At 33.9% G+C, this 21,945-nt stretch overlaps 2 protein-coding genes across 4 annotated transcripts; one reads left to right on the top strand and one right to left on the bottom strand.

Moving 5' to 3' along the window:
- Positions 1-5,485: 5,485 nt before the first annotated feature.
- Positions 5,486-6,692, top strand: LOC110603947 (ribosome-binding protein 1-like). Its single transcript, XM_021741955.1, has 2 exons — positions 5,486-5,629; positions 5,709-6,692. The coding sequence occupies exons 1-2, from the start codon at positions 5,486-5,488 to the stop codon at positions 6,690-6,692; spliced, it is 1,128 nt and encodes a 375-aa protein (XP_021597647.1).
- A 1,694-nt stretch (positions 6,693-8,386) lies between these two features.
- Positions 8,387-12,620, bottom strand: LOC110603500 (gibberellin 2-beta-dioxygenase 8). 3 transcript variants are annotated; one of them, XM_021741249.2, is made up of 4 exons: positions 12,465-12,620; positions 10,057-10,505; positions 8,929-9,250; positions 8,387-8,843 (listed from the first exon to the last, which is right to left on the bottom strand). In XM_021741249.2, exons 2-4 carry the CDS (start codon positions 10,494-10,496, stop codon positions 8,613-8,615), a joined length of 993 nt encoding a protein of 330 aa, XP_021596941.1. In that variant the 5' UTR covers positions 10,497-10,505; positions 12,465-12,620; the 3' UTR covers positions 8,387-8,612. The 3 variants fall into 3 exon arrangements, with proteins under 3 accessions (XP_021596941.1, XP_021596940.1, XP_043807608.1); XM_021741248.2 differs by having other exon boundaries at positions 11,921-12,565; XM_043951673.1 differs by having other exon boundaries at positions 10,057-10,508; positions 12,361-12,565.
- Positions 12,621-21,945: the final 9,325 nt, after the last annotated feature.

Genomic DNA, 21,945 nt, shown 5'->3' with positions numbered 1-21,945 from the left:
AATGGAAACTGATGATCTGAAATCCAGAAAATAGGGTTTTACAATAGATTCTGTAAAACTGGAAAAGCTTAGAAGTAGAAGAGAATATTTCTCCTTTTATATGTTTCCTTTTATCCGCTAGTGACGTGTAACAGAACGTATGTCTTTGGGTCACCTGTCCCTGCTACATTGATACGGACGTACGAGGGAATCATATCTATGCCCTATGCGTAACGGCCCCGGATTCTCCCCGGGCGCGCATGCGGATGGTCCCACAAGGCGAATGGGCTGAATTCCTTCCGGGTTCCGAGCTGGGTCGGAAGATAAGGTTAAGACTAGGCCCAAAGGGAATCTGTCCATTGGGCTAGAGGAGCTAGGCCGGCCTGTTTCAAGGAGCTGATTAGAGCCCGGTCTTTGAGCTGAATGGGCTGAACCCGATTTTTAGAGGAGGCCTAGAAACCTTCAGATTATGGGTCGTCCTAATGGGCCTGGCCTTAATCCGGGTTGAAGAAATCCAGCGGTTATCAATTGCCCCTTTACCTTCTCGTCAGTTATTGCCCAACTGATGAGGGGGTAAATACCGAGAGTCATCATAATCGCGCCGCCCAAGGACAAAACTGTTCAAAACATCTTTTCGGCTCTTTATTGTTCCAAATTTCACTTCCCGTCAGTCTCCCTAGAACGTTGGCTCTTCTCTGTTCTACTGCTCTATTGCTTTCCTCAGCTCATTTGCCCTAATCACTTTTCAGGTACGCCTCTTCTTTTACCATGGATAGTTCTAGTCTCCCCGATGTCGTCAACCAGGAGTCTAGCATCACCCCATCTAACATTAGGAATTTCATCTCCAGGGAATACCTGGATACCCCTCTTTACCACATCCGGGCTCCTTACCGGAATGAGAGAATTGTTCTTCCTGATCCTTCTCCCCCTGGCTTAATCGACCCTCAAAGGGACGTCAGTTTAGTCTTCTTCACCTTATGACTCGAGCTCCTTTGGGAGGTCGGAGTTTAGCTTTTCACTTATAGTTCTGTGCACCAATCTTTTATATGAGGTCGGAACTATGTTCTTATGAGTTTGTTTTTGCGTGTGGTCGTTGTATACCACTGTTTACTGTGAGTATGTGATACCGGAAGATCTCTAGGGACCCCGGTCTTTGTTGCTCCGGGAGATCTTTGAGATCTTTACTACTGTTTTTCGCTCCGGGAGGTCTTTTGAGATCCTCGCCGGCCGTTTTTGCTTCAGGAGATCTTATGAGATCCTGGCCGTTTTTGCTCTGGGGAGATCTTGGTGATCCCTCCAGCCATTTTTGCTCCAGGAGATCTTACAGGATCCTGGCCATTTTACTCCGGGGAGATCTTGGTGATCCCGCTGGCCGTTTTTGCCCCAGGAGATCTTACGGGATCCTGGCCATTTTTGCTCCGGGAGGTCTTTTTGCGATCCTCGCCGGCCGTTTTTGCTCCAGGAGATCTTACGGGATCCTGACCGTTTTTGCTCCTCCAGGAGATCTTACGGGATCCTGGCCGTTTTTGCTCCGGGGAGATCTTGGTGATCCCGCCGGCCATTTTTGCTCCAGGAGATCTTACGGGATCCTGACCGTTTTTGCTCCGGGAGGTCTTTTTGCGATCCTCGCCGGCCGTTTTTGCTCTAGGAGATCTTACGTAATCCTGGCCGTTTTTGCTCCGGGAGGTCTTTTTGCGATCCTCGCCGACCGTTTTTGCTCCAGAAGATCTTACGGGATCCTGGTCGTTTTTTGCTCCGGGGAGATCTTTGTGATCCCGTCGGCCTTCTACCTTCAGGAGGTCTCTATGTTTCAAGGAGGTCTTTTGGTATCTGTTCTTTTGGTATCTGTTCTTTTCTTTTTCCTGGGAGAGTTAGTACTCACAATAATAGAGATAATCGCTGCATTACTATAAGATGGTGTTATTCATGCTTTTATAATACAAACATTCTAAGGAAAGTACCTTTTCTGCTTCACCAGCTTGTTCAGCCTTTTTTTCCTCCTACGATCATATTGATGGTTCCACTGGACCCATCGTTCACTGGCCCTGTTCCCATTTTTCTAAGCGTCTGTGCTGCTGGATTCGGCTGGGGTCTTTGTCCTTCCGGTTTCTTTATAAAGTTCTTGAGGTGTCCCCTCTTTATTAGCCTCTCAATCTCAGCAATCAACTGGAAGCAGTCATTGGTGTCGTGGCCGTGCGTGCCATGGTACTGACAATATTTATCAGGATTTCGCTGGTTCGCTTCCGTTTTCATAGGTCTGGGCCATTGGAGGAACTCCTTGTCCTGGACGGCCATCAGCACTTCGGCTCTAGAGGCATTGAGTGGGGTCAGCTTCTCTGGAACCACCAGAGGGAGTGGCCTCTGTTCAGGGACCCGAGGAGGGAGAGGTCTTTGGTCCCTGCGCTCCCAAGGTTGTCTATACGTTTCAGGTCTCTTGCTATGCTTTTTCTCGTGCCTTTCCGACCTCCCTTCTTCTGGTGTTTTCCCCTTATCTGTCGCTCCCTTGGCGAATCTGCTTGTCACCAAAGCATCGTCCTGCCTTATATATTTTTCAGCCCGCTTCATCAGCTCGGCCAGTGAGGTCGGAGGCTTTCTGCTCAATGAGCCAAAGAGCTCGGCAGAGGTCGTCCCCTTTTGCATGGCCTCCACTGCCCTTCCCTCATCGAGCTCGGGAATTTGCAGGGCCTCTGTATTGAAACGGGCAACGTACTCCCTGAGCGATTCGTCTCTCCTCTATCTAATTGTTTTCAGGTAGCTCGTCTTCTTGTCTGCGGGAACTTCGGAGATAAACTGGCTGATGAAGCAAGTGGCCAGATCTCCAAAGCTGCTGATACTTCCAGCCTCAAGGCTGTTGAACCACGCCCGCACTGGTCTCGAGAGCGTCGTGGGGAATACCTTGCACATCAAGGCATCTGAAAGAGTTTGCAACTCCATGAAAGTCTTATAGTTCAAGACGTGCTCCCGAGGGTTCCCAGCTCCGTCGTACGCGGCCATAGGCAGCATCATAAATTTCTTGAGAACGGTCTCCTATTGTACCCACTTCGAGAAGGGTGAAGAGGTGGGCAAGATAGTTTGGTTTTGATCCTTCGTCCCCAGCTCAGCCAAGAGCTGCTCTCTCATCTTTTGCAGCTTTTGGTTTACGCTCTCCTCCTCTTTCCTGAGTTTCTTCTCCTGGCAGTACTCCTCTTCCTCCGCTTCGCTTCTTGTCCACTTGGTTGTTTCGGCAGAATAACTGTCGGCCTTATCGTTCTCAATCATCTCTCTCACCCTCCTTCCATGAACCCTGGCCTCTGGTTCTTCCTCTCCCCAGCTTTTCTCTTCCTTTCTTCGGTTTCACGGCTAACTGTTTGGGGATGGTTGTGGGTAGGTTGAGGTTCATTAGTCAGGGGCTCTTCTACCATTGGCAATACGTTTGCTGGGGTGCTAAGGCCCCGTTGTTGCATTATCTGCCCCAACCAGTGGGCGGTGTTTTGTAGTTAGAGGGCCACGGTTTGGAGGTCCTGGTTGGACAAGGTGGCAGTGAAAGCATTCCCTGCCAAGCTCGGCGAGGAGTTGAAAGGGATGGGTATTTGGTTGTTTGGTGTTGTGGGGCTAGAAAAGGAGAACTGCTGCCCCTCTTAGGCAGAGCTCAGGTCATTTGGGGCATTAAGGTTGCTTTCATTGTGATTAGCCATCGTGGATCTCAGTGGGTTTTGTTAAGAGTGGAACTCCGGTGATGAAAAGATCTCATTCGTTTCCCACAGACGGCGCCAATTGATGATCTGAGATCCAGAAAATAGGGTTTTACAATGGGTTCTGTAAAACTGGAAAAGCTTAGAGCTATAAGAGAATATTTTTCCTTTTATATGTTTCCTTTTGTCCGCTAGTGACGTGTAACAGAATGTATGTCTTTGGGCCACCTGTCCCTGCTACATTGATACGGACGTACGAGGGAATCAGATCTCTGCCCCATGCGTAACGGCCTCGGATTCTCCCCGGGCGCGCATGCAGATGGTCCCACAAGGCGAATGGGCTGAATTCCTTCCGGGTTCCGAGCTGGACCGGAAGATAAGGTTAAGACTAGGCCTAGAGGGAATCTGTCCATTGGGCTAAAGGAGCTAGGCCGGCCTGTTTCAAGGAGCTGATTGGAGCCCGGTCTTTGAGCTGAATGGGCTGGACCCAATTTTTGGAAGAGGCTTAGAAACCTTCAGATTATGGGTCGTCCTAATGGGCCTGGCCTTAGTCCGGGGTGAAGAAATCCAGCGGTCATCAATGGTCTTCCAGTATTTCGAGATCACCCCTCGAATGCTAACCCCTAACTCCGTTCTTTTCATGTCTTGATTTGAATCTACGTGTCTGAGCTGGGGGTTTACACCCACGGTTCACCTGTTCGTCAGCTTCTTCCGGCTAGTCAAAGCGAGCCAGAAATTTTATTATTTTGCCCCCCGCAGAGGATTGTCCATTTTCACGGGTTATAAGGACTCCATCAAGGGCTGGGTAGAGGGTTTTCTGGTGGTAGAACTGAAGAAGCAGACGGGGTTGGATTGGGAGCTTAACCTCCCCTGGAAAGGGGTCTCTCTGGGTTATAACGACCTGCCCCAGTTGAGCCTTACCGAACAGGTTGGGTTTCCTCGTCTGACTTCTGTGGACAAGAAGTACGACGTCGAGAAGTGTATGTTTGCCTGTAATCTTAAGGATATCCAGGATGCGAGTATTGTGCTTTGTCCAACTGTTTTGCCTTTTCTTTGTGATTTCTACTAGGGATTATGCTAACCTGTTCTGATTTTGTATTGTTTGTAGCTTCTGACATCGAGATGGACCAAATTAAGCCTCTGAAGAACTTAGTTCTGTCTAGGGAGAGCATGAACGCTGCGCTGGACGCCCTCCGAGCTGGGCGACGTGTCTCAGAGGCTACTGAAGAAGTGGCCCGGGTTATTTCTCGAGCTCCTAAGCCGAGCTCTCGAAGTACTAAATCTTCCAGGCCATCTAGCCGTAGCAGGCCGAGCTCGGCCAATCAATCTTCCCAGGCTCCAAAATCTACGCAAGTTGCGATTTCTAGGAAGGAGGGGACTCCCCAGATTGCCACCGGGTCGGTTGAGGACATCGAGCTGGCGAGGAAGGATCTGGTTGCGCCTTCTGGGGGTAATTCTGAAGAGGTGCCTGGGACACACCCTGCCATCGTCAACGCCCCCGAGGGTGAGAAAGTGACCAGCCTGGCAAGGGAAGATATTCAGGGGGCCATTACTGAAGTTTTCCCTGTCATTAAGGGAGTAGGACCCGGTCCAGTTGATGACGAGGCCGTAGCGGAGGAGGTCAGAAGTAAGCGTCCTCCTCCTTCTAATGCACCTGCCCCTGCTCCTAAGAGATCTCGTGCTTCACAAAGGCCGGCTCCGGCCCTACCTGCTATTGGAAAAGAGAAGGCTTCTGTGGTGCCTCTGCTGTTTGCCTCGGATGACGACATCCTGAATACATAGGACATCACTCACCAGTCCCCAGCAAGCGTGGTGGTTGATTAATCCGAGAGCGGATGTTTAGCGGGGTTACGGAAGCCTCAGACCCTCGCTTGCTTGCTCTCACTGGCTTTCTGGCCAGCTCCACTCGTGAGCAGGCAGCGTTCCGATCTCGCCCTCGGGGGGAGCTAGGAGATATTATCAGGGAGATGCTCCTTATGGTAAGTTGTCCTTTTCGATTTCTGTCCATACTTTAGTTTTCTTCATTTCTTTGTTCTGACAGTTTTCCCTCTTTGCTAGGTGACGGGCCTCTTCATGGAGGTAGATGCTCGCGATCACACTCTCCAGGAGTCAGTGGATCACCGGGTCGAGGAGGCACGTTTGGAGGAAAACCCGTCTGCCACCAGTGATGCCCGAAGCAATCTCGCCGTAGCTCGAGAGCATTCCAAGTCCTTACAGGCAGAGCTGGCATATGCCCTGGATGCTCTCAAGAGAGCGGATGAGAAGGCAGCTGAGGCGGAGATTCGTTGTAAAGAAGCCCTAAAACAGCTGTCTTCTCTGGAAGCAGTCCAAAGGGAGAGAGATGAGGTCCGAAGGGAGAGAGATGAGGTCCGCCACCAGTATGAGGCCTTGAAGGCAGATTCTGAGGCAGCCCAGTTCCAACATGAGGTAGTGATGGCTCAGAGGGAGGAAGTCCTGACTCGGGTAGTGGTCCTTGAGCAGGAGTTGGTCAAGCATGCAGAAAGTTTTAAAGACCTGACCTTGGAGGCTGAGACAACAAAACTCCAAAATCAACATCTTAGCCAAAAGATCGAGGCTTTGAAGAAGAGATGCTCAGTCCTGCTTGAGGATGCTAAGCTGGCTGAAGATAGGGTTCAGCTGGAGTGTGAGGAGCGCCTGTGGGAATTCAAGGAGTCAGCCGAGCTGAAGAAGGAGATTGAACAGGCCTGTGACGTTCGTCTTCAAGCTTACAGGGACTCTCCTAAGTTGAAAGCAGAGATAGCCGAGGCCTGCCAAGCACGACTTGCGAAGTACAAGGCCTTTGACGAACTGAAGACGGCTATTTGGCAAAAGGGCTTCCGTATGTTCGCGTCTGGCTTCAATCGAGGTTTGAGGGAGGCCAGACAGGCTCCTTCCACTCCGCTGTCTGAACTCCGAGCCAAAGAGGAAGACTCTGATGGCGAGGAGGTGCTTTATAGAGAGGATGACCTACCCCTGCCTAAGGGAACTTCTCGCACTTCAGCTGGGCCCTCTGATAAGGACATTGGGCTAGGAGAAAAATAAGATATGGAGGTCCTCGAACCTGAGGAGGACAACTTCGGGCCTCAAGAGGAGGATGTAGAGCTAGGAGGGGAAGGTGCTGGGCCCCAGGGGCAAGAGATGGTACTTTATGCAGGTGATGGGAGGTCTGAGCAAGAGGGCTCCAAACCTCCCCTAAGCAGTAATGTAAATACTAATGTAGAGGGCAGTAGTGTAGATAGTGAAATACCTAGGAATGTAAGTCCTTTGAGGACAATCTTTTCTCCTATAATCTTAGACGATTAGATTGTAAATTTTTCCTCTCTTTTATTGAAATTTTATTTTTGTTTACTTGAATTCTTTTTTGTCTTTCATTTATATTCGAGCTGTTCTTACCTCTACTTATCAAAAATGAAACACTTAAATTGTGTGCTTCGTAATTTTTCTAAGGAATCCACTATAGTGTCTTTCCTTTTTGCCTTCAAGCTCGTCAGAACTGAAATATTATCAATTGACTGGACTTTTGACTTATAAATTTATCTATTTCACTAATGCATACTTACCCGTATGCTCTTTCCGAGCTGGACTAACCGTACCCGTTTCCGAGCTGAACTGGCCGTGCCTGCTAGCTCTTTTTTTAATAGTGGGTTAAACTCGTGATCTTTTGAGGTGATGAGCAGGGCTTGCCTTTTTGCTTTTTGATTTGACAGGAGCTGAAGCTGGGGTCTCATCTGCTCATACTATTGGATTTCTCCTCAGGTTGCCCCTTTACCTCCTCAGCATTTATTGCATGAGTGGTGAGGGGGTAAATCCCTAGACTTCATTTGTAATCGCCTGGTTTCACTTCAGGCGATTTTACCTTTTTTTTTTTGATGATCTGAGATCCAGAAAATAGGATTTTACAATGGGTTCTGTAAAACTGGAAAAACTTAGAGTTAGAAGAAAATATTTCTCCTTTTATATATTTCCTTTTGTCCGCTAGTGACGTGTAACAGAACGTATGTCTTTGGGCCACCTGTCCCTGCTACATTGATACGGACGTACGAGGGAATCAGATATCTGCCCCATGCGTAACGGCCCCGGATTCTCCCCGGACGCGCATGCGGATGGTCCCACAAGGCGAATGGGCTGAATTCCTTCCGGGTTCCGAGCTGGGCCGGAAGATAAGGTTAAGACTAGGTCCAGAGGGAATCTGTCCATTGGGTTAAAGGAGCTAGGCCGACCTATTTCAAAGAGCTGATTGGAGCCCGGTCTTTGAGCTGAATGGGCTGGATCCGGTTTTTGAAGGAGACTTAGAAACCTTCAGATTATGGGTCGTCCTAATGGGTTTGGTCTTAGTTCGAGGTGAAAAAATCCAGCGGTCATCAAAAACTTTATCGAAATATGAGATCATGAGACTTAAAAGCTATGAATACTAATAAATAGTTGAATCATATAATATTTTAAATGCACGTGCTTTTATAATCCTGATTTAACGTGTACTATAATATTATCGATTGAATATTAAATAAATCAAATGAGCGAGACAAGTATCACGATATGACTTGACAAGACATATGTGAATAGTACCCATATGAAATGGAGAATATAAGGGCTCTATTTTATCTTGAACAACTTCACTCTTGGTCCTCGATCTCTTAACTCTTCATTGTTTTTTTCCATTTGAAGAACTACCTTTAATCATTACTCAATTCATTTACTAAGTTTATTCAATACCACTCATTTTCATACACCACATGTTCTAATTTTATACTTTATATGGATCCATCACTTATCTTAAAATACATCACATGTCTTAATCTTATATTTTATGTGGATCCACCATTTATGTTAAAATACATAACATGTCCTAATCTTATACTTTATAGGGATCCACCACTTATTACTCTTAAGATACTGTAGGAAAGAAAACCTTGTTGATATTATATATATATATACATAGCAAAATTCATGTAATAGTGAAAATTATACAAGAAATCTTGAGAGGCCAACTTTGCGCCCTAACAGTTGAACATCCTTATGCACTTGCTCCCTGTATTCTTTAAAGCTAAACTTCTTATAAAGTGAACATTCACATCCGCTTTCTATCTCTATATCATAAGATGGGCAGAAGAAATATGCCGTCGAATACCTTTCCACTCCAGGATTCGTCACCACACAATGCTCAACGCTCTTATATACATCGTTGCTCCAAGCCTGCACATATATTAACACACAACAGTTTATCAGGATCAAGATCAAGATTCAAGAACTCTTCAGGATTTTGTTATAGATTAATTACCTGAAACAAGTCACCTATGTTTATTATTAAAGCTTCAGGATTAGGTTTAACAGCAAACCATTTCCCATCTTTCACCAACTGCAATCCTCCAACTTGATCTTGATAAAGAATTGTAAGGAAATCGCTGTCAGTGTGTGGCATGAGTCCAAAAACTTCTCCAGGGATTGGACATGGTGGGTATCGATTTAAACGAAGATAGCAAGTTCTTGGCACACAATTTTCTTGGAAGAAAGTTGATTTTCTTCCCAGTTTTTCTGATAAAATTGCAGCTAATTTTTGTGCAAGACTTGCAACTCTGGTAGCAAACTGTTCCATTGTTGAACTAGGATAAAAAAAACTTCAAATTAGTAAAATAACTGAAATCCAAAAACAACGAATGAAAGAGAAATTTCTCCAAACTATGGGGAGAGAGAGAGCATGGTGTGGTCCATTTGTATCAATTATGAGCAAGATGGGACCTATATCTATTTGAGGCCGGACACGAGTGAATGTGTCCGTTGTTTTCGGATATTTGATTCAATCGAATAATAATAATTAAGTATGAAATGAATTTAGATAATTTATATTAATTTTTAACAAATTTGATATGGATATTTTAATTTTTGCAGATATTTTAGCTGTTGACATCCTAAGCATAGAGAACTGGCTAAATCTGACTTACAGCTCATTCAATTTGTAACATTCATTCACGTGAGGATGTGTTTAATTAATAATATCAATAGATTCTGAAGAAAATAGCAGACCATGCATGCAAAACTGTACGTACATGATGATCTGATCTTTAGTAAAAGTTGTTGCAGCAACAGATAGGTTTTTTTTAGTGTCATTTTTGTTATTACTATTATTTTTCACCATTAAAACCTGTGGTTTATGAAGTTTCTCCCTAGTACAGGTAATTGTTCAGCACACATGCAGACTTGAAGATAATGAGTACATCAAAGAACCCCACTCTAAAAAAAAACTCGGAAATAGTACGATTTTATCATTAAAGTTGACTGTAACGAATGACACGCAAAGCCTATCATATCCATAGTTATAATAAAATCGTTAATGTTAAAAAGAAAACAAGAGAGGAAAAAATTTAAAAGAAATGTTTAAGAACATAAAGAAAAATAAGAAATAATTTACCTGAGATTAGTGAAACCATTGGAAGCAGAAATATCAGTCATAGGAATATGAAAAGCTTCAGACCATGAAAATTGACTAAGGCAAGTAGCTGTAGGAGTTCCCCAACGGTAAGTTCCAGAAGAGAAATTCAAGAACTTGTCTTCTTTGCTCTTTTTATCAAAAGGTTGCTTGAAAAGCTTCACTTGTTCACTTCTGAGCTCTTCCAAAATCTGACGTGAAATCCCATGATTCACAACCTGAAAGAATCCCCACTCCTGTGAAGCCCTAGCTATTTCTTCTTCGCACTTGTGTTTCTCATCAGATTCATCCATGTCTAAACAACCAAGATCTATCAATGGAAGCTCACATTCCTCAATGACACTCGTCATGATTTTTGATTCTTCAATGGTGTTGTCTAGAAGGGTCTTGTAGATCTTATGGAAAGGTGGGTCCATGTCCATTCTTACAGGCTGAATGGGGATGAAGAAGAGAGGAAGATGTTAGAAAGGGATCAATAAATAAATAAAGAGATCATCAAAGGGGCTTAAAAAGAAAATCTCTAGTGGGTGCTTTGGGAAGGACAAGACAAAGAAGAAAATGCTGAAATAGCATAATTTTTTCCATTTTCTATTTTGTTTTCCGACTTTTGGAGAAAAAGTTGATTGCCTGTCTTGTTGTTTAAAGACTAGACAATGTCTTCAACATTTACCTTTTATTCAGAAATTTTCTAACTAAAAGGTTTAGAGATTAAATCTTTAATTGCACTATTTATAAAATAAAACAGAATTATTATACTTAATTCTTTATTTCATGCGAAATAAAATAAACATATAATATTGAGTAAACTCATGAGTGAAATTGCCAATCATGCTTTGGTTGGGATATTACTGTTGATAAAGAAATTCGCATCAAATGAGATTTTCTTTTTTTTTCCTTTTTCTTTTTTCTTAAATAAAAAGGACAATCATCATCATAAAGTTGACGGTATGATTCCTTTCTTTTTGCCCAAACTTGCCTGTGGCTAGGAAGCAAATCATTAATATAGATATTAAAAAACTATAAAATTAAAATATTAAAAATCATTTTTAAACCATATGAAATCAAAATTTAGAATTTTCCAGTGAAATCTCCATTGAATTGTCTTATGTGCAAGTATTTTCTATAGTATTTTGCAGACCACTGGGTGGATTTCCATGCCATCCAGCTGCCTTGTCCAAACATATGGCCAAACATTAACTTGTCCCACTTAAATCATTTGGTCTCCTGGTGTTTGCAAAACCCTTAGCCCTTTTGTTTTGCTTCTCAGATATTCTCTAGACCAAGAAAAAACCTTACCTAAACTCGATTAACCACGACTCAATACATAAACATGTGATTCTATATAAAAATTACGTGTTTATATTTAAAATTATGATGAAAATCCATACAAAACTATCAATATATTATAATAAAAATATTATATTTCTCACTAAATTTTCCAAACAAGCCTATAACAGGATACCCAAAAAAAAACTCTCAGAAATAATATTATTGTTACATAGAAATTGAACCAGTTTCCACTAGAATGATCTTATGTGCCCAAAATAGTATAATATTATTCACGTTTTCGCAGGCTCCCATCACATCATAAAAAAGAATGAAAAGTAATATAAAAAAGTAATGGACCCGAGTAACCATTTCCATTTAAAGAAAATGCAGGGACCAAAAATAATTAAACAAAGAAATAAACTATACAGTATTATTAAAAAAAAAAAAAGAAATAAACTATACAGTAAGTCAATGTAAGAGAGAGAGAAAAACTCAAGAACAAATTAACATTGGATGAATATCTAAGGCATGGACCACAGTTTAACCATTGTTTTATATAATGCATGCACTCGCTGACCTGGTTTATATTTGCCTTGACGATAGATTCCACCATTTTTGCTTTCTGTGAACGAGGCCTTGTTTCTATATATGCCAAGATAATCTTTTTCAAGTGGGTATTATATCACCTCCGCATTCTTAAGAAGATTGAGTGAAATTCAATGTTTGTTTTATTTATTTTTTTTCATGAAAAACGGGTTTTTGAAGCGAAAACTTAGAAAAGATAATAGTTTTTGCATGGCAATGCACGGAGATGTCAACATCTTCAAGTAGTTCTCAGGTAATTAAGAGGGAAATTTCATATTAATTTTTTAAGCATATCTAATGAAAACAATGGTGAAAGAGAAAGAGAAACAGAAGCATGAAAACAAAATGAAAAGATTAGGACAGGGGAATAAGAACAAAGACACAACTTGCACACTAACTACTCGGCCCAAAATATTAAAAAACAATTAGCTGCGAAAGTGTTGCTGCAAATGCAAAGGCAAAAGAGCAGAGCTTTGCATTGCAGCAACGTACATGGGAGAACAAATTGAGAAGAAAATAATAACCAAGTTACTTACATAAACGAAAGAGAGAATGAGCAAAGGCCGATTGCAGAGTTATACAATGAGAGAGAGATAGTGGGAGAGAGGAGGATGTCTGTGTTGTCCACAAAGTGGAGATATTTATAGGGGAAAAAAGAGCAAGCCCATCAATTATTTATGATCATGAGGAAGGAAATCTGATTAAGAGAGGAGCACACAGTGAAAGATTAATTAAAGATTTAATCTTTTTTCAAAAAACCCAGCAACCCCACAAAGTTTTTCGTAGAGAAGATTACTGGGTTTTGCTTAATTAAACAAATTAATCAGATTAAAGATAGATAATCTGTGGATAATTTATCCATTAATGGTGTCGACAGAATAGTTAGGGAAAGAGATAAGGAAGTGATAGACTTGGAAGAATGAGAACCAAATGAAGAAAAAGAAAATTTCGTGCTTAAAATGAAAAAGACTTGGTTCAATACACACCAATTGAACACTTGGTATCAACATTGAATCTAAGCTTTCTGTGTGTGTCTGTCTCTATCTGTGTCTCTGTCTCAGTGAAGTGAAATCTGATAAACAAGCCACATGATTAGTACCTCATATAAAACTGTAAATGCTGAGTCCATGTCGGCACATACGTGGCAGCAACTAGAGTCACATGCATGCTAAAATTTTACTGTCAAAATTTTTTATTGGCTTAGGATGAGAATTAAGGGGGGATGCATCATCATCAAGCATCTGCATTGCTTATTTATTTGCTCTGAAGGGAAAATGAATTAACATCAGGATCATCTCTCTAGGGTATATGTCCTCATTTCTTTCAACACTGTCCTATACAAAGTTTATGTGTATGTGTCCTGTACTAGTGTACATATTGATATTACTCACTCTGCTTTAATTAAACATATGACTTGTTGGCTTAATGTTATTAGCTTGTATTTTTTTTAAAAAAAAAAATAATAAAATTATTGATTGTATTAATAAAATTTTATTAAATAAAGAGAGATGTCATTTTAAATAAGAAAACGATCATACTTAATAGATTTTTTGGCCAAAGTATGAGTCGATAGAGTTGCATGATTAATCCATCTAACAGAAATATCAGTTTCAGAATCTAATAAAAATTTACAATCATTTAAAATCAAATTAAGTTTATAAATATCTAAATATGAAAATTAAAGAGTTTAAATCACTTGCAAACAGTTTGTAAGTATAAAGCTATTAAAAAATAAATTAATAGAAAAAATGGTTGCAAAAAGTTGGAAAAGAAAGGAACTGACAGAAGTGCAAATGGAGAGGATGGCGAGGAGGTCATTTGTGGATAAGGATTATGACTGGAAGGGTGATAAAGCGTCCAAGGATATTCAAATTAATTAATTTTGATTAACAACATGTTTTATTTAATTAATACAGATTTAAAATGAAAAGGTTAAATAATTTGATGTTTAAATATTATTAAAACTTAATTGTCTTGATAGCCATCTTTTCAATTAGGCAAGGTGGCAATCTAGCAAATGGTAAGGACAATTATATTAATAATTACTATGTAATAAATAATTAATTGGGTCCAAATATAATAAGTGATGTTCGGAGACCTTGGTCCCTTCCGTAGATGATGAGGAAGTATTTTCTTTTTTTATTCTTTTTTTTTATTTGTCAGTAATTATCTTTGCATTATGGTATTATCTGTTTTTATTACGTAAATTCGTATATACAGAAGTGTTATATTCTTTTTTTTATGTCAAACGGTCATTTAATTCTTTTAACGCGTATGCAGACATGATTGTAAAGTAACTGAATCTGCTATCTTTCATTACGTTACATCATCGAGCCGGGTTCCTTCTCACCGAACTTGAACTCGCAGACGGTCCAGCCTGCCTCATGAGTCTGAACTAAGTCTGAATTAAGACTCAAAATGCTGAATTAAAAGACTCCACAAACTTTTGGACCAACGCCGTCTTTTTGAACTCGGCCTGGTGAAGGGTGGTGAGGCTACGTAGTTATCAATAAGTAGTTGGAAGGAAGGGTAGGTTTTTTTTGGTTGGGTCACAATGTGCAAAATCTTCTATCATTTAATTAAATTAATTTTCTTTGATGTACAATATTTTATTTCCCTCGTATAGAACTTAACTTATATGAGTAGAATTTTATTACTCCATTTAGCATGATTGATTTTGTAAAAAGTAATTTAAATAATTTTTTATAAAATTATTTTTATTTTTATTTTTAAAAGAATAAAAGTTTTAAAAATAATAAAAAATAATTCTTTTATTCTAAAAAAAATAAAAAATTAATTTAATTTAATTTTTATGAAATTTTTAATTTCAAATAATAAGTATGAGTTGTATTTATCTGGTTAAAATCAGTGGAATTTAGTAATTTTTTTCTTTAATTTATTATACTTTTAATTATATTATAAATGTTATTATCTTTTATAATTTAAAAATTTTGAGAAATTAATGTGTATATCAAATATATTTATATCAAATTTATATGTAAATGAATTTCTTGAAAATACACTTCTCAAAAAATAGGAGAAAATATAAAAAATAACATATATAATTTTATCAATTTTTTATTTCAAAATATGTGATTTAATTTTTTAAAATTAATATATCATAATATGAGTTATATTAAAATATTTTAAAATTTTTTTAACGGTATAATATTTCGAGTTATTATTTTAATATAAATAAAATTATAAATTCTAAGATAAACTAAATATTCTAAAATAAAAAATCAATGAATATTTTTTATATTTTTCTTTATAATTTAAAAATAAATAAAAATTGTTATTTAAAATACCTAATTTTTAAGCAGAAAAGTATACAATTACTTTTTATACTAGTCCATTTATTTAGATTATTAATTTAAGTGTCAGAATAATTATCTACCTCATTTATTTTATTATGCAGTTAATCTTTTAATTAAGAGTCAAAAGATAATTTAAACGACATTAAAATTTTATTAATTTTTATATTTTTAAAATTTTAAATTAATAACAGCATTATCGATAGTAGGAAGAAGAAAAGATAAAAAATAAATAAATTTATTTCGTATTAAAATAAATAAATTTATTTCGTATTAAAATTTTATTAAAATTATATATATATAATTTTTTTAAAATAAAAATTAGAGATTTAAGGAACAAAACTTAAAATTTCTCAAATTTATTCGGATGCACTTATCATTAAATTCGGTGAGTACAATTTAAAATTATATATAATAGTGAATTAAAAATTATTAAATAATTTTAATTAATTATTTTAAATTAAGTGAAAATGAGTTTAAAAATTATTTAAATTAATTTAATCAAAACTGTTGTAAAAAAATTGTTTATGAAAAGGAGAAAATGGTTACAAAAGTTAGAAAAGAAAGGAAACTGAGAGAAGCAAATGGAGAGGATGGCAAGGAGGCCATTTTGCTTAATTAATACAGATTTGAAATGAAAAGAATAAATAATTTAAATTTTAAATATTATTAAAACTTAATTACCTTAATATTCATTTTTTTAGGGGTGAGTATTCCATTTAAATTTAAAAAATCACTGAATAAAATTAATTTAGAAATTTAGTTTATTTTTTATTTATTTTAATTTAATTTTTAATTTTAAAAAATTTTAATTATATTGAGTTGATTTATTTTAATTAAAAAAATAAAAAATTAAATTAAATCAATCGGTGATAATAATATATTATTTTAAATAATATAAAGAGATTAAATTAAATTAAAATATTTTAATTAAATTTTAAAATATTAAAAATAAAATATAAAAAATAAAAAATTATTAAAAAACTCAATGATAAAACTGAATTGAATCAAATTAAATCAGATCGATTCAATTTAATTCAATTTTTTCAAAAATTAATTTGATTTTATTTTCATAAATATTAAATTTTTAATTTTTAATTTATTTTATCAATTCGATTCCAATGTACACCCCTAAATCTTTTCAATTAGGCAAGGGGGCCATTTGTGAGAAGGATTGTGATTTGGAAACGTAATAAAGCTTACAAGGATAATCAAATCAATTAATTTTGATTAACAACATGTTTCGCTTAATTAATACATATTTAAAATGAAAAGACTAAATAATTTAAATTTTAAATATTGTTAAAACTTAATTACCTTAATATCCATCTTTTCAATTAGGCAAAGGAGCCATTGAGAAGGATTATGATTTGGAAGCGTGATAAAGCGTAAGATAATAATCAAATCAATTAATTTTGATTAACAACATGTTTTGCTTAATTAATACATATTTGAAATGAAAAGACTAAATAATTTAAATTTTAAATATTATTAAAACTTAATTAACTTAATATCCATCTTTTTAATTAGGCAAAGGGGCTATTTGTGGAGAAGGATTGTGATTTGGAAGCGTGATAAAGCGTATTAGGATAATCAAATCAATTAATTTTGATTAATAACATGTTTTGCTTAATTAATACAGATTTAAAATGAAAAGACTAAATAATTTAAATTTTAAATATTATTAAAACTTAATAACCATCTTTTCAATTAGGCAAGGTCGGACTCTAGCAAATGGCAATGACAATTATACTAATAATTATTATGTAATAAATAACCAATTGGGTCCAAATATAATAAGTAGTTGGAAGGAAGCTTAAGATTTGTTTTATTGAGGTTTAAATTGAAAATTCTTTATATATAGGTTGATTTATTATTTAATTTTTGGGTATTGTAATTATTAATAAATCAGTCTCTAAATTTTTAAAAATCTATTAAAACGTTTTTATTTTTTCTTTCCGTAAAAAAATAGTCATTTTATTCTATTTTCTGTTAAAAATAGATAAAAGATGAGAGAGAAGTTTTAAAATTTAATTTTATTTTCAAATAAAATCTCTTATTTAGTTATTAAATATTACTATTATTAATATGTTAGTTTCTATATTTTTTATAAATCTATTAAAATGTTCTTATCTTTTCTCATATCTATTAAAACGTTCTTATCATTTTTTTTATCAATGAAATAGTCTCTTATTTTTCTTCTCATCATCATAAAAAAAATTAAAAAAAAGAAGAAAAATTTTAAAAAAGATGATGACAAAAAAAAAAGAAAAATAATCGTATCTTCCTCCTTAAATAAAAAGAATAAATTGAAAAATTGAAAAAAATCAAAAACTGAAAAAAATCAAAGAAGAATTAAAAAAGAAAAAGAATATGAAGAATTGATGAAAAAGAGTAAGACGGAAGGAAATAAAAAGGATAATTTAATATTTTATTATATTTTTAATAATAAAAATAAATGAGATGACTATTTTATTAGCGGTGATAAAAATAAAAATATTTTAATAAATTTTTAAAAATATAAAAATTAATTTATTAATAATAAAAATATTCAGAAATTAAATTATAATTCTCTGTATTTCTTAAAAAATATATATTTTAATATTTTGAATCAATAACATCTTTTTATCTCGGAAAATGTATGGTCCCCCAAGGATTGAAAGCAGAAGAAGGCATGTGTTGCAACTCAACAGGAGCAGCATGTTCTCAGTAGAAATGGGCCAGAAGTTGAGTTGTCTAAGGTACATGTACCTTACGATCCTCCAAATTAATAATATATCTCTCGTATGATCATTAATCAGTACAATTTTCTCATCAAAATTTTATCCTTTTTTTTTCCAAGATGATAGGTGAAACTTGATAATCTAATAAATGAATTATTGTCCTTTGATCTGACAGGAGTGTTTAAAAAATAAAAATAAAAATAAGAAGAGTGGTGATAATTGAAGTTTAGCAATTGAGATTTGAGAGAGTGTTGTGTGGGTAAAAATTTTGGTGTGGGGGTCAATCCGAGTGGTGGGATTAGCTTAACAGGTCATGTCATTTTTTGAGTGATAGACTTGTTGATGATTGGAAGATCAATGTGTGTTTTTTCAATTTTCCAGCAATCATCAAATCATTAATAGGACCCTTTTAAATATTCTTCTTTTTCCTTTTTCCTTTTCTTATTTTTCATAGAATGCAAACCCATTAATTATATAAATAGGATTCACCTTTTTTAATAGTGGTGGAGAGATAGGGAGAATTCATTCAATTCAAATACAGTTATTATCGAATTAAAATTTTACGTTTTATTTTTATAATATAATTACCTGTTTAATTTTTATAATTTTAAAAAATTTATTAATTAATTTTTTAAATTTTTAAAAATTTTATTAATTAATTTTTTGTATTAGGTGGTATTAGTGAATTTCTTTTTATTATAAAAATTAAATAATAATTTTTTAAAGATATTTTATTATATATGTGTCAATGAATTGAATTATTTGAACGAATTTGAAATGAAATTTATATATTTATTCTTTGATTTTATTTTATATGTGCACATCGGATATTTATTTAAATATTTTAAGTTATTGTGCATTGTATAAATTAGTGTTTAAATTATTTAATTTAGAATTTTAATATTTTATTATTAAATTGAATATTATTGAAACTGATTTATAAAATAAACTAAGTGATGAGTAGTTGAATAATAAGATAATATGTTATATTGAGAGAGATATATTTAAGAGAATAAAAAAAAAATTATGCATTTCAAAATATATAAAATCACAAAATTCAACTTCCTCCTCGAGTTATTAATGATATATATATTTTATATTTTAAAATATTTTTATTTTTAATTATTCATTTAATTTTTTTATAATAATTTATTATAATTATTAAAAATATATTTTTTTGTTTTTTTAATTATAAATTTACTCCAACTGCATATAAATCCTGATTCCGCTACTATTTCTCGAGTTTCTGAAATGAAATATATAAGAATTACTCCATAATTTTTAATTTAATATATATATATATATATATATATAAATTTTCCTTCCGGGTTTTCTAGCACGAAGTTATAATATTATTATTATTGTTATTTTCAAATAAAACATTATTTCAGGTGCAGTGCAGCTAGTTGGGTGAAGTTAACAGGGAGTCTGCAGTGCAGTCTTGTGGCCAGTAATGTCCTTTGACAAATATCAAGGTGGTGTATAGGCCTTTGCCAGGTACCAACCTCAGACCTCATAGTAAAATATAAATAAATAATAATAATAATAATAATTAAACTTATTTTAAAATAAGTTTTTTTTAAATTAAAAATAATTGAATTTTTTATTACAAATAAAAATATTATTAAACAAATTCAATAATTAAACTCTTGTAAAATTTTTAATATTAAATACAGTGATTATAAAATAATAGAATTCCATATAAAATTCTATATATTTATATAAATATATATAGATTTGATCTGAGCAAAAATTGTCCACAATAACTGATTGGAGGAACTGACATGATATGGATTCCCCATTCAAATTTCATTGTCCCACATCAACGCGACAGACTTGAAAATCTAGCTGCACATAAATCTAATATTGTGAGAATGATTTAATGGGCAAAACCAAAAATCACGCTCTAAAGTCCAAATTACAAACTACAACCTAATTGGTTGTCAATTACAAAGGCTAACATTGAGAGACCCTTTAATTTAAATCAGTTATATAATTGGAAATATTTATTTTTTTAGACTATCTTACTATTTTAGAATTTATTAATTATAATATTTTAAATTATTTAAAATTATAAAGCATAATAAGTAAATTAAAAATTACTATAATAATAATAATAATTAAATTAGTTATAACATTTCTTTCTATACAATAAAAAATTATATTCATGAAAAATAATTATATTTTAAAAATTATTATTATTATTATATATATTTTATAATAAATTAATATTTTATATTTATTTCATTCAAATTATGAATTAATATATACTATTATTATAAATTTTACATGCCAACAATAATATTTAAATATAATTTATCAGATACATTCAATATATCAATTCAAATAAATTCAGTTATCCTATCAATAAAATATTAACGGTATTTAACAATTAAATCAAACAGTTTTATTAAGATACGAAAACTAATAATATATTATAAATTTTATATTGTCGCAGATTTAATTTCACACTCCCATCCCACTGAAATATAGAGTTGGTATTAGTAACATATCCTACGATTAATCTGTTAATTGTAATTAGATATTATTTTTTATATATTTTAAGTATTTAAATATAATTATATAAATGCAATTATTTATTTTTAGTATTAATTTAATTAAATTTTAAATAAAAATAAATTTTATAAAATTATATTATTATAAAAAAATTATAATATAGTTATAATTGTGAGATTTTTATTGTATTTAAATAACGTTTTCAAATATTTTTAGTAGATTTTTTATCATAATTGAACAATAATTAGAGTCGTTGAAACTAGTATATACTATATTTTTTGCTTTTAGAGGAAACAATTAATATTATAAGTTGAGATATGTGGATGTCTAGAACTAATATGTAAGGATTTTTTATGAATAAATATATTGAACTGATCTGCCTATAAATCTATATAATATGAAAATTAACCTGTGTTTATGAATTATTAAGTAATGGTTGTGTAAGGAATTTTTAAATTTGAAATCAATAAATAATCTTATATAGATACTCTTATATTTTGATTCATCTTACGCGTTACTTGGTTTATTAGTAATAAATAATAATGAATTAGATATATTAGAAACTGTATGAAAGTATTTATGTGATCGAGATAAAATCCATCACCCAAGATTAGATTAGGAATCATCCTAAATTAAATTAAAAAATATCTTATTTATTCTCTGCTAACATTAATCATGACATTCTTGCGCAAGATAAAATGAAAATAGTAAATAAGATTTAAAATTTCATTTAATAAGTTAATAATTAATAAATGAGAACTAATATAATTTAATATTAGAAACATGTTTCATACATCAAATATTAAATCGAGATATCTGTGATAAAGAAATATTAATTATATTAATAAACAAAGGTTAAATAAAATCACTTTTGACCTTCTAAATATTTGAATAGTATTAATATGATGCTAGACATTATTCTTGACCTCCAATTTTTAATAAAAAAATAATTTTCACCATGAAATTTTTATTATTTATTATTTATTTTTAATTTTATAAAAATATAATTATTTAATGTCTAAATTTTGTAAATTATAATTATTTAATAGTTGAAAATTTATAGTGTGGGTGAATCACATATGAGATTAAATAGTTAATTTTTTAAAAAGTTTAAAAGTTAAAAATTAATAAAAAAAAATTAAAGAGCAGCTCACTTTGAAAAGCTAAATTATATATTCAGCCAATAATAAATAATTGGAAAAATTATAAAACGGAACCATTTTAAATTAGGGTGAGGAGTCATTCATAAAAAATCACTACAGATCAAAATAGAAGAATTCTGCATCATAAACACTATGTGGTTGAAAACAATGAAAATGAATTGATTTCGACAGGGTGATATGTGATATATATGCATGCTTCTTCTCCTCTTTCACATTAGCTATTTAAAACAAATATCTATCAATAGTTAATTTATATAGAAATAATATATACTCCATTTCAGAAAATTTTAATTAATTTTT

Source organism: Manihot esculenta, chromosome 16 (genome assembly GCF_001659605.2).
Source record: "Manihot esculenta cultivar AM560-2 chromosome 16, M.esculenta_v8, whole genome shotgun sequence".
In the NCBI taxonomy this organism is placed as follows: domain Eukaryota; kingdom Viridiplantae; phylum Streptophyta; class Magnoliopsida; order Malpighiales; family Euphorbiaceae; genus Manihot; species Manihot esculenta.
The sequence above is the reverse complement of the archived record's forward strand: the minus strand, read 5'-3'. Positions and strand labels throughout refer to the sequence as shown.

What these genes read in the sequence shown, in the direction of transcription:
- LOC110603947 (XM_021741955.1), top strand. Translation starts at nt 5,486, where the DNA reads ATGTTTAGCGGGGTTACGGAAGCCTCAGACCCTCGCTTGCTTGCTCTC. An exon ending in TCAGGGAGATGCTCCTTATG is followed by an intron (nt 5,630 to 5,708) that starts GTAAGTTGTCCT and finishes CCTCTTTGCTAG; the next exon opens with GTGACGGGCCTCTTCATGGA.
- LOC110603500 (XM_021741248.2), bottom strand. Translation starts at nt 11,956, where the DNA reads ATGGTGGAATCTATCGTCAAGGCAAATATAAACCAG. An exon ending in TCAAGGCAAATATAAACCAG is followed by an intron (nt 10,506 to 11,920) that starts GTCAGCGAGTGC and finishes ATCCCCATTCAG; the next exon opens with CCTGTAAGAATGGACATGGA. An exon ending in AATGGTTTCACTAATCTCAG is followed by an intron (nt 9,251 to 10,056) that starts GTAAATTATTTC and finishes TTTTTATCCTAG; the next exon opens with TTCAACAATGGAACAGTTTG.